The sequence below is a fragment of the Citrus clementina genome, unplaced genomic scaffold, assembly GCF_000493195.1.
Source record: "Citrus clementina cultivar Clemenules unplaced genomic scaffold, Citrus_clementina_v1.0 scaffold_7, whole genome shotgun sequence".
NCBI classification, from domain to species: Eukaryota; Viridiplantae; Streptophyta; class Magnoliopsida; order Sapindales; family Rutaceae; genus Citrus; species Citrus x clementina.
This window is the reverse complement of record NW_006262075.1, coordinates 8,524,115-8,539,665: the sequence shown is the minus strand read 5'-3', so window position 1 is coordinate 8,539,665 and position 15,551 is coordinate 8,524,115. Positions and strand designations below refer to the sequence as shown.

At 32.6% G+C, this 15,551-nt stretch overlaps 2 protein-coding genes across 2 annotated transcripts; one reads left to right on the top strand and one right to left on the bottom strand.

Moving 5' to 3' along the window:
- Positions 1-7,240: 7,240 nt before the first annotated feature.
- Positions 7,241-9,290, bottom strand: LOC18036040 (cation/H(+) antiporter 4). Its single transcript, XM_006426832.2, has 2 exons — positions 8,457-9,290; positions 7,241-8,347 (listed from the first exon to the last, which is right to left on the bottom strand). The coding sequence occupies exons 1-2, from the start codon at positions 9,288-9,290 to the stop codon at positions 7,241-7,243; spliced, it is 1,941 nt and encodes a 646-aa protein (XP_006426895.2).
- A 3,461-nt stretch (positions 9,291-12,751) lies between these two features.
- Positions 12,752-14,963, top strand: LOC18036029 (cation/H(+) antiporter 4). The gene is given in 5 exon segments (XM_024181069.1): positions 12,752-13,439; positions 13,895-14,031; positions 14,192-14,371; positions 14,373-14,565; positions 14,620-14,963. Coding segments are annotated over 5 exon segments (1,542 nt in total).
- The last annotated feature ends 588 nt before the right edge of the window (positions 14,964-15,551 follow it).

The following is a 15,551-nucleotide window of genomic DNA, read 5'->3' as shown; positions in this document are numbered from 1 at the left end:
GTGCGCAAGGCTGCTGATATTTTTTTCATTTGCTTGTTAAGAATATTCATATAGCCAGCCTCAATCAGCTGATTACTGACTCATTGACTCATTGTGGCAGCATCCACAACAACCTGCATCCATATAAAATTAGCTGTTAATATACATTGAGAGAAGGTAACTAAGGAAGTTGTGGTTTGTTTAATTTGTTAAGGATATGTGATTTTAGGGGCGTGACATATATCGATTATAACAATTATTGTTTTTTTTTTTTTCTGGTAATTCAACAGAAGTAGTTGTTCCGGATGAAACTCTGTTGACTGATTCAAAAGAATGTTAATGTATTTTTTTTTTTCTTGTTTTGACATTCTTAAAATTCATTTCAATATCCAATAACTTAGTTCAAGTAATTACTAAACTTGGTAGATGAATAAATAAAGATTTTTTTTCAAGAATTCAATGAACTTGTTTATTTGAGTGAATTGATGAAGATTATTTTTTCATCTTTTTCACTGTCTTTTCTTTTTTTAAGAGGTAGAGGGCTAACGAAACCCAAATTAATTTTGTTGTTCCTATCTTCCTAAAAAATCAAATTCAAATGGTTAACCAAATAAAATTACTTAAAACCACTTTATCAAACCAATGAGAGTACAAATAAATTCTAATCTTAAATAGCTTTTTTCACAGTAATCTACCTTCATGAACATATTGGCTTTTAAAATTTTACAAATATAAAGAAAGAAATTCATTTAATAATTAACTATCAAGAAAATGCAATAGAGTTAACTTCGATTTTATTGCGGTGATTTGATGAATCTCTCACCATATAAAAAAAATTTATTGTCAAATAAATTTTCAAGACTTATAATGTTGGATTAAGAAAATAAAATTAGGGTTTATGGTATGAATGGGGTAATGGGCATTAAGAGTGATATATTTTTATTCACTTGAATAAGATTGTCCTTAATATTAAATTTAAATCAGAGAGCATGTAAGAATTATAATATTTTATTTAATGTTGAGTACTCAAAGTAATTTTTATAACGTAGATAGGCCCACGTTTCATTTTTTTTTTTCTTCTGTTTTCCCTTGATTTTGCTAATTGAAACTAGGAAACGACAGGGCTTGTAATCTACATAAGAGGTGTTCAGTTCTGAGTTGACAGGTTAACGAAGTGGAAAAGAGAGAGAGAGAATGACAACTGATTCATTTGATTAAAAATTAAATGCTAATTAAAGTCTGAAGGAGGAGAGGAAAAATAGGGAAATATGACGACATAATGAGCCTTCAATAGTGGCTTAGCCGCATCATCAATGAGTAGTGGCTACTGAGTGACAATTGATTCCTGAATAAATTTATATTTTCTACCCCACGTGTCAATAATCTAATTCATTTCTAAAATTACTCATTCATCCTTTTTTTTACCAGCTCATATTCAAGTGCTTTTATATCCTTTTCAAACCCAAATTTTTAACATAAAATTGAGGTAGTTGTACAATTAGACGGCTCAAATATAAATCTATGGTTTTTAATAGAGATGGTAAAACGGGTCGTGGGGTCATTTTTGTATTGTGTCATGTTAAATTTAGATTGACTCAAGTCGACTCATTTAATTATTGTGCCAAAATATTGAAATCCAAACCTGACATGAAAAATAAACGGGTTATTCAATAACTCATTTAATATCTATATATTTAACAAATGTTATAGACACACACCCCTCAAAAAAAAATTACACATTTACATTATTAAAGTTTTTAGTTATATATACGTAAATAATACTTTATATCAACATCATAAAGCATACATGTATACTAATATTTTACACGCTTATATTATTAAAATTCTAAATCTATATAAAATTTTATAAATAAAACATCGTGTATATATCGACTCTTCCAAAAAAAAAAGAAAATAAAAAAAGAAAATCATATCTAATATTTGAGTTTTAATGACAAAAACCTATAAATTAATTTTAAAAAATATAATCGTGTCATTATTCAGGTAAATGAGTTAAGAACTTTAACCCTAACCCGAAACGAAAAAAGTCGCGTCGACCGGTACCCAAGTCATTTAATAATTGTGTCAAATTTAAAAATCCATAACCATTTATTCGTATGATGTTCACGTCAAGTAATTGGATTGTGTCAAATTTTTCAACACATGGTCAAATATCACATAAGTGGTCAAAAGAAAATGTTTTCTCGTGGCTAATCTCATTTTGAGAATAATTTGAAAGATTTTCAAAATAAGATAGAATAATATAAATTTTCAATTCTCAAAATGAGTTTAAAATATAAGTATTGAAAGTTTGTATTTGAAAATGACAGTATGACACTCAAGGAACTTGCATAAGGATAGTTAAAAGAAAAAAAAAGTGAAGTATTGGGTAATAATGAAAAGTGGAAAAGCCACCCACATCTGCAAGACTGCAAGATTGTTTAAATGCTCGTATATACTTTCATAGTTTCATAAATAGTCACACACACACACACACATATATATATATTGGTATCATTATATCCTTCAATCACATAATAATTGGCTTTAAATAAATTTCTATAATAAATATAATATTGTAAAATAAGATAAAATTTATAAATTGTTTTGAATATTAAAAAAATTATTTTTACATTATTAACAAAATCTATTTGACAAGTTAATAATATTAAAATAATTATACTTAACATTCACAGTAATTTACAATTTTTATATTATTTTATTTACAATTTTTTTTAATTGTCTATATTAGTATAATTCTTAAAGTTAATTTTTAGATTAATAAATTTTAGTATCAATAGAAATTGTCAGATTGACTGGTAATAGCTTAATGTTAAAAATAATTATCATATATGTTAGTTTATTAATTAAACTTATATCAAATGAGGTTTATTATTATTTTTATCTCATTACTATATAGGTGATTATTTACCAGCTACTTGTTTTGTCAGGCTTTTTAAAAAATATACAAACATTTCTTTTTTTATTTTTTTCAATGTACCACATGAAGTTAGCATTTTATTGTACTCATCCACTTCTGTCTTATCTCAGTTAATATATTTAATGGAATATTAGCAAAATGACTTTTTTTCCTCAAATGTAAAATAAAATTTTGCCCAAAAAAAAGCCAAAAAATTAAGATTCAAAATTAGATAATAGAAGTTACAAAAAATAAATATTTGTCAAGTAAAAGTCAATCCCAATAATCTGGATTCAATCTATTCATTTGCAAATCTCCTCCTCTTTAATCGTCAAAGAAAAAAGAAAAATGTCTTGCTATGATGGAAATTGTGGTTGTGGCTCCGACAACAAGTGTAGCAGCGGCTGCGATGGATGTGGCATGTACTCTGATTGGAGCTACTTTGAGAGCACCACCACTACCATTGAGACTCTCGTCCTCGGTGTTGCCCTGCTAAGGTGCATTATAGTTGTCTGAAATGGAATTCGGAGCTGAGTGCGGTTGCAAGTTTAGACCGAACATGCCTAAGATTATAACATGTATAAAAATAACTATATATGGTTTGTGGTTGACTTGTTGGGTGTCTTTTTGTAAGTTTTTACTTGTAGATTTTTTTTTAAAAAAAAAAAACCATGGCTGCTTATTTGAATCTTTAATTGGGTTTGTTGTAGATTCATTGTTAGTTGATTTAGGTATGTTTTGTGTTTTTATCTCAATTTTTTTTGGTTTATTTTGGTATTAGGGATAGCAGCAACAACAACAGCACCAGTTGGTGGTCATTTTTGTCGGCGGAATATGACATTATTTTTATGTGTTCATTCAAATGACAATTTAATCCTCTGATGTGAACAATATTCTAACGATACTATGACAGCATGCAGTAACGATACACTTTATAAACTCTATGTGATGCACTGAAAAAAAAAATATATTTGTTTACTTTTGAATGAACACATAAAAAATGGGGTATAATCCTTTCTATATTTATATTTATTTGGGTTGTTATAAAAAAAGAGTATAGTAGTGTAAAAGAAAAAAGGGGTATGTGTGACCATTTATGAAATCAGTAAGGTGTGTGTGACTATTTAAGCAAATCTTATGGGTGCGGGTGACTTTTTTTCTTTATAAAAATTAATAGAAATAATTAAAAATAGGAGCTAATGAGATAGCTTAAGAATATCAAATAGCACTACTCAGTATCAAAAAATCAATTGGATAGATCAACTAGAAAAAAGATTGGACCAGTCCAATTGAGAACTCAAGATTCACAATTAATGGTATATTTACTTCCTATATTGGAGAATTAGAATCTGAAATCAAAATCATTGACATTGTTTATTTAACAAAATAAAAAGCAAAAATCAAAATCAAAATCAAAATCATAGGCCCATCTCAAATTAGGAATAGGGAATGAAAGACTGATTCCTAAAGGGGCAGGAATTAGTCTTTCATTCCAGGAGTGACGATTTTGTCTTCATTAACATTTCAAAATTTTGAAAATGCCTTCCTATCAAAAAAGAAAAAAAGAAAAAGCAAATCGCAGCCAAACTGTCGCCGCAAAATCATAGCAGCCAAACAATCACCACCAAATCAAGTTTTTCGTTGTTGTTGGCCATGAAGCAACAACTCATTGGTATTTTCTTTGTTTAGGTTGTTTTCGAGTAGTAGCAACAATCACAATCTAGCAGTGGCAACCATTATCGATTATGATGTCTGTGATGATGATGATGTGCCGCGATCCAATAATTTGCTATTGCCATTGTTGATGTTGTTGTTATTGTTGTTGTTTGTAAAATATACTAATGTTAGTAATAATAATTCTTCATAATAACAATTTTTGAATAATAATAATCAAAATAATTGAAATATAAAATAATAATTGTGTAGTTAATTAAAGAATTTTTAGTAATTTGTAATCATCTAAATCAATCTAATTTTAAGAGAAAGTAAACATGTCAATGGCAATATAGCTCATTCCAATTCCGATTCTTACAACTAAAGTAAACAATTTATTCTGATTCCTATTCCTCATTTCGACTCCAACTCATTTTAATTTCAGTTTATTATGATTCCCATTTTGTAGACTCACCATAAATTGTATTATTCTGTATAAGGTTTCACATTTCTTTCATATATAATTTGTTGCTTTTTATTAATTAGTTATTTTATAAGGTCTGGCTGGAAATGAAAACCCTTACCCTCTAGGGCTCTAAGGGTGCGTTTGGGATTGAGGTTGGGCAGCTATAGCTTAAAAGCTACAGCACTAAAGTGTTTGGTAAACACTAGCTGCTGTAGCTTTTAAGTTATGTTGATATGATTTTTCACTTATATAATATAAAATTTATTATATCTTTAATAATTTTATCAAAATTATTATTTAAAATTTATATTTACTATATATTATTAACTTTTGTTTCATAATTACAGCTTTTTTTTCACAGCAGCTGTAGCTTAAAAGCTACAGCACTTCAATCCCAAATGCACCCTAAGTACTGAATTTTACCCCTTATTATTAATAATTTTAAAGGTCCAGTGCCTGTAATTTTTTATTAATTTAATAAGTTGTCATTGCTAATTTTCGCTGTTAGTTATTAACTATAAAGAGGGGTGAAGCCAAACATTTTTTTAAGCTACCCAGGTTGTTTTTCTTAGCTAAAGGACTAAGTAGATTCACCACCCAAGTGATTGATGTTTGATGATAAATCTTAACTGGTGGTTAAATCCTTAGACATAACAATCAAAAGCTTCACTCTGAAGTTGTCTAGGCTAAAATTCTTTTAGTTAAGGTGTTATTTAAGAATTTTTTTTTTTTTTTTGGTTAGAATTGAAACTCAACGACAACTCCAAGAAATATTCAAAGATCCATGAACTCTATCTATTAAAATTTCTACTCTATACAAAAAAAAAAAAAAAAATAGTACATGATCATGAATTATTAAATCGGAACTTAATAATGAAAATTGAAGTTGATATGATCACATTTTTAATGAAATTCTTTGTTTTCGAGAAGAATAATAATGAATTCAAGTTTCTAATACCGTTTTTCTTTTTCTTTTTCTTTTTTTGGGTCAACAAAATTTAGAGTTTAAAGAATGAGATGCTAAGAAGAAAGAAAGGAATTGAGGTTGAGATAGACAAATTGAAGGGTATAAAATAAAGAGAGAAATATATCTAATAATTGAAAAGAGGTCATGCCAAAAGACTTGGATGTGCTACAAACGATCATATCCTAACAAGTAGGTACCATTTGTTTTTATTTTTTATTTTTGGGTTTAAAATTTAAATATTAATTTTTTAATGACATTTGTTTTGTGAATCTGAATATAAGTGACTTTTCTTTTTATAAATAAAAAAATCTTAGACTTAATTATTTGATATTTATTTCTTTTTAAATCAAAACAAAAGAAGTTATGCTTTATAGTTTAGAAAATAAGTATATTTAATAGAGGAGTAATTATATAACCACAAACTATTGTACAAATTTATTTTATACAAACTGACGTGACGTTAATTTATTGGTTGAATTAAATATCTCTTGGGCCATATGATTTATTTATATTATTTTATATTTTCATTCCACCAATTAATTAATGCCACATTAGTTTGTACAAGATAAGTTTGTCTAGAGTTTGTAGTTGTATCATCACTCTTAATAAAGATATTTTTAGTATAAAATATTAACTTCTTATTCAGACCTTTTCCTAATAAGATGAAAGTTACAAAAATTTACTTTTTCTATTCATATGCAAATGCAAATGATTGAAAATCAAACTTAGGTAAAAAAAAAAAAAAGGCAAATTATTGTACATGTAATCAGCACAACTAAAATCTTTCATGGTCTAGCGCAGCAGCGCTAATTCCACAAAGAGAATGTGTTGAATTACTGTGACCAAGAAAATCATCGAATTGAAAATTAGGCTAAACTAATTCTTACGTTGTTGCTGCATATATAACCTAGACAAAACATTTCTCACCTAGTTTAGGAAATAAGTATAAATATTTAATAAAGATATTTTTGATATATAATATTGACTTCTCATTATGATCTTTTCCTAATAAGATAAAAGTTACAAAATTCATTTTTTCTATTCAACTGCAATTGTAAATGTTTGAAAATCAAACTTAAGTTATAAAAAAGGGAGGGGAGGGGGGGGGGGGGGGGGGGAATTATTGTACATGTAATCAACACGACTAAAATCTACTAAAATCTTTCATGGTCTAGCGCTCTGTCCACCAAAAGAAATAAAGAATGAGCTGAATCACTGTGACCAAGAACATCATCAAATTGAAAATTAAGCTAAACTAATTCTTACGTTGTTGCTGCATAACCAAAACAGAACATTTCCCACCTAGATCTTTCGAAGCAAGCAGGTCTCCCAGAATTCCCAGCTCAGGAAACTCACTCCATTGTTTGAGACAAGACGTTTGTGGACTTTCGAAGTTGTATCTCCTTCCCACAATGATGAGTTCAAATTCACTCACAATTGAATGAACAATTTTCACCGTTTCAGCTCCATCTTTGACAACGTGCTTCACATACCTTATGTACTCACTATTCTTAACACCCCTCAAAACCTCAGAATCAAGTATTGTTTCCCAATCCACATCCCCATCATCACTTTCTGCAATAAAATGCACTACTGTCAGCCTAACCTTGTTGTCTCGTACCATCCTTTTCGCGAAAGTTAAGGCCTCCCTATCGTCATTGCCCCCTATGAATAACATTGCAACATTGGATAATGAATCTGCTGATGACGAGTCCGTATGCGTAACAGGGCGCTTTAGATTGCCATGGTCAATGAGGATCCCTACTGAACAAGGTGCTTTTTCTAGGACGCACAGGTTTAGGTTCCTTACAGTTTGGTCTTCGGATTCAAGGGAGCCATCAATGTACCATGTCCGATGAAATGGGAGTATAACAAGAGATGCTAGCTTGTCTAGGGCGAGTGTGCATATATCGTCGTGCATTAAATCCGGTGGAGAAATAGCTGTGAAGGCGTTTATGGATGCAGCTCCCCAGTGGAGTCCCCCAAATTTCTTGAATGAAAGAATGACATTCTCTGAGTAGCAATAAGTATAGATATTTTTGTTTTTACTCTGATGGGAGACAAAGATTGAGGTTGCTTGGCCATTGAGTTTGATGAGATGAAGAACATTAACAACCATAGGGCTTTCGTTTGTAGGACTAGAAATGCTCAAAAGATTGATGGCAGAGATTATATTACTTGGCACGTGAATACAAGAAACTATTTGCAACTCTGATTCAGGTTTGCAATCCACTAGCTTTTTTATCTGATAGCCTGCATATTTCCTCGAAGGATCATACAATTTTCTCACTAAAATTGGCACAACGCTTCCCGTCACAATCACAACACCGAGCATGAACCGGAACATATTTGGAGACACATACTGCATCAGAAAGATGGACAAGTGTCACGAATTTAATTATTATGAAAAAAACGGATAAGAAAAACAAAGTGTAATGTCACATATGGTAGAAGAAGGTTGAGTTTAGTACTCTTCCATCACTTGCAAAGGTGTAGAATGCCATCTCGACAATGCCCTTAATATTCATTATGAGAGCAAGAGCCATTGCATCATTTCTATGCATTTTCCAATACAGCAGCAACAACGCACACGCCCCAAATTTGAACAATGCTGCCAAACCTGCTAGTGCTATATTATGCCATATCAACGAAGTGAAAGTATGGAGACTCAAATCATGTAGCCTCATAGCAGATGTTGTGACAAATATTGGCAGGAAGAAGCCAGAAATCATGGTATCAAATTTGTTCACTAGCGCAGATCCCAATGGTGGTCCATGAGGGACTGCTAAACCAAGAATATAAAGCCCCAACACAGTAAATTCACTATAAAACAAACGAGCGAAGCTCAGAAACAAAAACAAAATCAGCACGACGACGTACAAGCCTGTTCGGCTTACTTCCTTTCCTTCTGGTGTCATTCTCGCTATCAATAACATTGCTGGTCTCACAACAACCATAACGATAACAATGAAGGTAAGAATATATACACATAGTTGAATTGCCTTCGGCGGAGAAGAGTATGCTACTTGTGACAATGTGAGAAAGAGGATAGTAGCATAGCTCAAAAAATCGGCCACGATCGCTGATGATTGTGCTAGTCTACCAAGCTCTGAATTCAGGATCTTCAAATGAGTAAGAAGGCAAAAGATGACCGGATAAGCTGTCATGTAATACAGCGGTGTAATAAAGAGCCCAGTCGGCCCTCCACCGCTCGGGACCATAGATCCTGGTATCAGAGCAACCAGTGGTGCTATCACAGATAGAATGCCAATATACCAAGCTTTTCTTCCAACTTTGGCGACCATGCTTATGTCCATTTTCACCCCACTTTGAAATATGAAGAATGCAATGCCAACGTTCCCCATTGAACCTATCAATTGTACATGCTCTGGTGTAATTATTTTATCAGCCACTTTTATAACCTGTAAAACTGGTCGCGATAGTAGTAGGCCAGCCTGTGACACAAATTATGACAAAAATGGTTCAGGTTCGTTCTTTATCCAATGTGCGCTTAGGACACAGGTTAGTAACTAACACAATTAAAAATTTAAAAAAAATAACAAGAGTGAAAATGTTAAAAAAAATTGTAATTTAGTGGACCTTAACGGTGGGCGGCAAGTAATTGGGGGCATGAATGTATCTGTAAACCAGGCTTGTTACATGTAAACTCCCAAGAGTACAGACAATTAATATGCTCAAGGCCTAGCATGAGAGACAAGAGGCTGTCCGCTTTGCCAAGGAGACTGCCTGCCAACCAAACGAAAAGGCTTCTAGCAGCTGCTTTAATTCGTAACACTTAGTAATATTGCAAGCCGCATGCAAGTCATCCTTGGCTATCAAACAATACTCTTATCTTCATGTAAAATCTCCCATCTTGATTAATCTTATGACATAATAATTTTCTAATTAAGCAGCAAAAAAAAAAAAAGCAAGAGAGAAAATGCTTACAAAAATCTGTGAGATGAAAATTGGAATTCCAAAGCGTTTGAGCACAGAATGAAAAGCCTGGGAAATGGTGAGCATGGTAGCTATCAGAAACATGATTCTTGGAGTTGTATAGTCCAGCCATTTGTAATCCTTAACACCACCTTCAAATTGCGTTAGCAAGCCGGCAGAATTTACCTCCGGTGGAAGATTAATGCACGCAGTTATTGAAACTGACCCATTTATAGGTCTTATATTCTGGCCTCTTCCAAGAAACATTGCCAAATGAGTGATTAGAACAAATGCAAAGATTGAAAGGAAATAACCCAGATGAAGATATTAATGAGTGAATAAAGATCGCTAATGGAAGCAAAGGCTGAATATCAATGAATTGTTGGGTATGCACCAACGTGTAAGTAACTTGGCTGTTAATTAGATAGATTTTAATTGATAAAATTTATGGTGTGAAAGCAAGAGATGTAGGTATAGAAGTGTGAGGTTGGAATCTCACTCATATAGACGAAGAGGGAATCAGGCTACCATTGGAATATAACTTGAAAAAGGAAGGATCAACGACTCTTCACTTTTTGTGGCAGCATCCTCAACAATCTTTGTGCTTCTCTTAGCTGTCAGTATCCATTGAGAGAAGGTAACATAAAACTAACGGGAGGTGGTTATGGTTTGTTTAATTTGTTAAGGATAAGAGACTTTAGGGACGTAACATATATTATAGCAGTTACTGGTTTTTCTAGTAATTATTGTTTCTTCTGGCGCTTCAATGGAAGAAGTTGTTTGGGACGCAATTTTAGAACTGTTGGCTGATCCAGAAGAGAATTACTGTAACACTTACACTAGTTTGTATCGCGGGGAGAAAAGGATCCGATAGTGTTTACACGATGAACACAAAACAAATCGAAACATATAATTTTTTGATGGGGGAGCTGTGAGCACTCATTAGTACTCATAAGTATATTTTACCCAAAAATAGCTAAACTTGTTCATTTGAATTAATTTTCATCTATTGTCTCTTTGAACAGCGACGAGTGGCGAGACACTGCCACATTAATGTATTGCATTATCAAACAGACTTGTCCATGAAATTTTATACAGGCTGCAGTCTGATACAACCAACCAAATGCCCTCAAAAGGGTGTAATCGATCAAGCCTTGCTTATGACAAATATCAGGCATTTGCCTATTTTAATTGTATAAAACAATAATATTGTACCTCATTAGCTCGAAGCTGCCAAATTAAGCCAGGTATCAGGTAAATTCTTCTTCGATCCTTAAGGTTTAGATTAATTACTCAATTAGTTCTTGTATTTTTAAAATTATCCAAAATATTCATGTTAATGTTGCTTGTATAATTGTCGGATTTAACTTTTCAAAAGGGTATGGTAGGATTTCTATCTGATGTAACTAAAACTTTGAACAAATCAAATTGACATATAACAAGTGAAAAGTAAAGAATGGTTAATCAGATTATATCGGAACAAATATGCAATAAAAACATTTTGAATGATTATTATAATTATAAGAACTAATTGGATAACTAACTTAATCCAAGGGACTAAATTAAAGTAGCATTTCCCACTGTGCAACAAACCATAATCAGCAACAACAACCTTCAGTTTAAATTTTCTCACAATCCCGAATTTCTGGTTCATGAACACTAAACTATCTTTGTATAGATGGTGATCCAAAAATGTGACAGGTCATCAACAAGATTGTTTCATCAACTGAAGAATTAGTCAATTAGAAACAATAAAATCAATTTCATCTCTAAGCTTAAGTTAATAAGTAACGGATGCAATGCCCAAAAATGGAAAAATCTTATCGTTATAAACAAATAAATTAAATAAATAAAATGGCAATAATCAAAAGAAACTGAAAAATAAAACCAATCCGCAACCACCGTTAATCATCTACTTGCTAACCTTCACTGGATACGAACAATTAAGCATCTCCAACATATATGATAAGTATCTTAGATACTCGTTATTTTTTTTTCAATTTCATTATACTTTCTTGAAATTATTTTCCTCTTTTTATCGAGTCTCTCTTTCTTGAAGAAACAAATTAATTAATTAAAATAAGCAAATATGAATAGGTTATCAGGGAATGTTACGCGCGTTTGCCTTAAATTACCACCCAAAGTACAATCTCAAGGCTTGTGGAAGCAATTTTCAAGTTTTAATTATAATTGGCTCGAATTTTCACTGCCAAGATTTGAGTTGACCATAGCCTTGATCTTCATCATCACTCAGTCCTTGCGTTCCATTCTGAAGCGCTTTGGATTTCCATTGTTCACCTCACAGCTTCTCGTAAGTGCTCCTTTCAATTTATAATTGTTTCGCTATTTATAAGGATTTTAAATGTGTGTGTGTGCGTGTGTGTAAAATATTTATGTTCACCAAGATTTTTTTTTTTTTTTTTGCTAGCATGCTGTCTGATAAAAAGAGAATCCTTATCATAAAAACATATTTAACTCCTCGAACAAACTTTTAAAGACGTAAGAAAGATGGAATCACCTTCCAATAATATAATTTGACAAGTCAATTTTGAAGCCTAATTAGGGATCTTTTCTTAACGTGTGTGGTTGAGAAACAAAGTGAGGGAAAATTTATGCAACGTACCCCATATCATTTGAAAGAGTACAAATTTGTATATTAATGCGTATATTGTATTTTTTTTATCTTGATTAACTAGGCTGGCCTGCTTCTTTCACCAGCAATACTCTCGAAACAAATTATGGATAAGATGATGACTGAGGAAACGTACTAGTTGTTGGAACAATAGGGTCATTTGGGTTTGCTTTCTTTCTCTTCTTAATGGGAGTGAAAATGGATCCAACCATGATAACAAGGGTTAGCAAAAAAGCCTTATATGTTGGCCTTCTTGCTGTATCGGCTCCTCTAGTTGCCGCCCTACTAATCCCTCCGGTTTTCAACATCAAGCAGCTCGATTGCTGGAAGACATTATACATTTCTCCCTGTTATACATCAAGTTCATTTCCCACCATCAGCTGCCTTCTCAATGATTTAAGGATAACAAATTCTGAACTTGGACGTACAGGTCTTTCCTCAGCCATCGTTAGTGATCTTTTGGGCATAGTTCTGATTGTTGCTTTCAGCAGCGATCGAGAAGCCGTTCAAGTTGGCATCAGAGTTTTTGTTAAACGCCTATTTTATGTTAGCGTGTTTCTTGTCTTTATTTTTATGGTCATTAGACCAACAATGAAATTGTTAGTACAGTGCACACCAGGGGGCAAGCCTGTGCATCCAATCGTTGTCACAATCCTCACCATGTTGTTCCTCTTTAGTGTTTGTATAACCAAATGGTTCCCTCAATTCATGGTCTCGGCACCTTATGTTCTGGGCTTGGCTGTGCCGCATGGGCCACCATTGGGGTCTGCTTTGGTCGAGAAATTTGAAGGCATGGTTGATCAGTTGCTTTTGCCATTGTTTGTGACTGCGTGGATGAGAGCGAGCACATTTAACTTCTTTGGTACCAAGAACACATTAACAAACGGTAGTGCGTTGATCGCGGCTTTAGTTTGGGGTGGTTAAATTTGTTGTGTGCGCGTTGCTACCTTTGTATAAAGAGATGCCTACAAAAGATGCAATAGCACTTGCTTGCATAATGAGTTCTAGAGCTCGCCAGCTTCAGCAATCTCTCAGATGAAAGGGTATAATTTTTAACCGTTTATTATTTTATTTTATGCTTTTAATGGGATTGGATTCAATGCTGATCTGATTTTTATTTGCTGATATCTTAATCTTAAATTTAATATCTGATATCTTAATTTATATTGTTATAAATGCATATATATTATTAAATACTATCGACGCATCTACTATATTTTTTTTACTAAAAGTTTCACTTCTTTCATATAATATTCCTTTTTTTTTTCAATTTTTAAACTAAAATGCAGATCTTAGAGCCAGAGTTGTACTCTAACGTGTTTTTCCTAATAATTTATACAGCAAGCATTGTTCCCGTACTAGTGAAAGCCCTCCATGACCCGTCGAGAAAATATGCAGGCTATTATAGACGAAACATCATGGATGCCAAGCTCAATTCAGAGCTACAAATCGTTGCATGTATCCATGTTCCAGACAATGTAAGAGCAGTTATCAATTTTTTAGACATCTCATGTACTACAAAAGACCACCCCATGGTGGTTAATGTGCCTCATATGGTCAAGCTTAGAGGCCAAGTAACCCCAATCTTCATTGCCCACCAAAAGAAAAGAAACCCTTTTGTTACTTGCTCTTATTCAGAAAACGTCATCATTTCTTTCAATAAAATATGAAGCAAATAAATGGGGAGCTGTAACTGTTAATACTTTCACCGCAGTATCTCCTCCAAGTCTAATGCAAGATGATATATGCACACTAGCATTGGACGAGCTTGCTTCCTTGATTATCCTGCCATTTGATCGTACATGGTACATTGATGGCGTCCTTAGAATCAGACGATGAAAGCGTCAGGGTTTTAAATTCCACTGTTCTTGAAAAAGCTCCTTGCTCGTTAGGAATCCTGATTGACCCTGGCAATATGATGGATCAAATTCAAGATACATCAACGCAGCGGACGTACAGTGTTGCTATGATCTTCCAGGGCGGCGTCGACGACCGAGAAGCCTTAACTCTTGGCAAGAGGATGGCACAATAATCTAGCGTTCGCCTCACTGTGGTACATTTAACAGCTGCTAACTGTGAGGAGTCTGAAGGTTGGGACAAAGTGCTTGATTCCGTGATGTCAAGGGATATTAAAACTAACGGGTGTATGAATTACATTGAGAAGGAAGTGAATGATGATGGGCCTGAAACAACAGTGATTATTAGATCAATGGTGAATGAATTTGATTTGATTCTTGTTGGGAGAAGATATAATTTGGAGTCACAACAAACTTCAGGATTGAAAGAATGGAGTGAATTTCCTGAGCTTGGTATTCTTGGTGACTTGCTTGCATCCGTAGAATTTAGCGGCAGATGCTCGGCCTTGGTTGTTCAGCAACAACAAATTAGAAAAGCTACTTCGTTAAAATAATTTCTTAGGCTTTGGTTTTAGTGAGATTAATTTGTATATAAGTAAGCCTTGTGATTTATTCTTTAATAGAATTATATCCTTTTTTCGCCAGATACATAGGATGTATCATAATTATTTGCGGTGGTGAAGAAACCGGAATATTTGATATGGGAAAGAGAGAGATTGAGACTTCTAAAAGAGTTGGACTATTGGGATCCCTCCAAAATCCTTTTAAAACTCTTCTTCTGTTACAATTATATTTAAGAACAAATACTCTAATATATTTTACATCTATTTTATCTAACTTCAAACTTGTATTTTCTCTCTTAAAAAAAAAATAAAGCTCTTGTATTTTCTCTACTATCAAAGTCACACATGTAATTTTTTTCTCAAATTCTCTGTAATTTTTTCCTTAATTACTAAGACAATCTATTGATAATAAACAAAACACATTCTTACAAAATTATTTGTCTTTTTTTTAAGGCTCATAATAAAACTTTTTACATCATAATTTTACAAATATTTTATTTATTTAATTATTTTTTTATCAAGAAGTTTATCACCCATAAAAGTTTGTTTGTGAGGAGCGAGAAAATAATAGAAAATTAA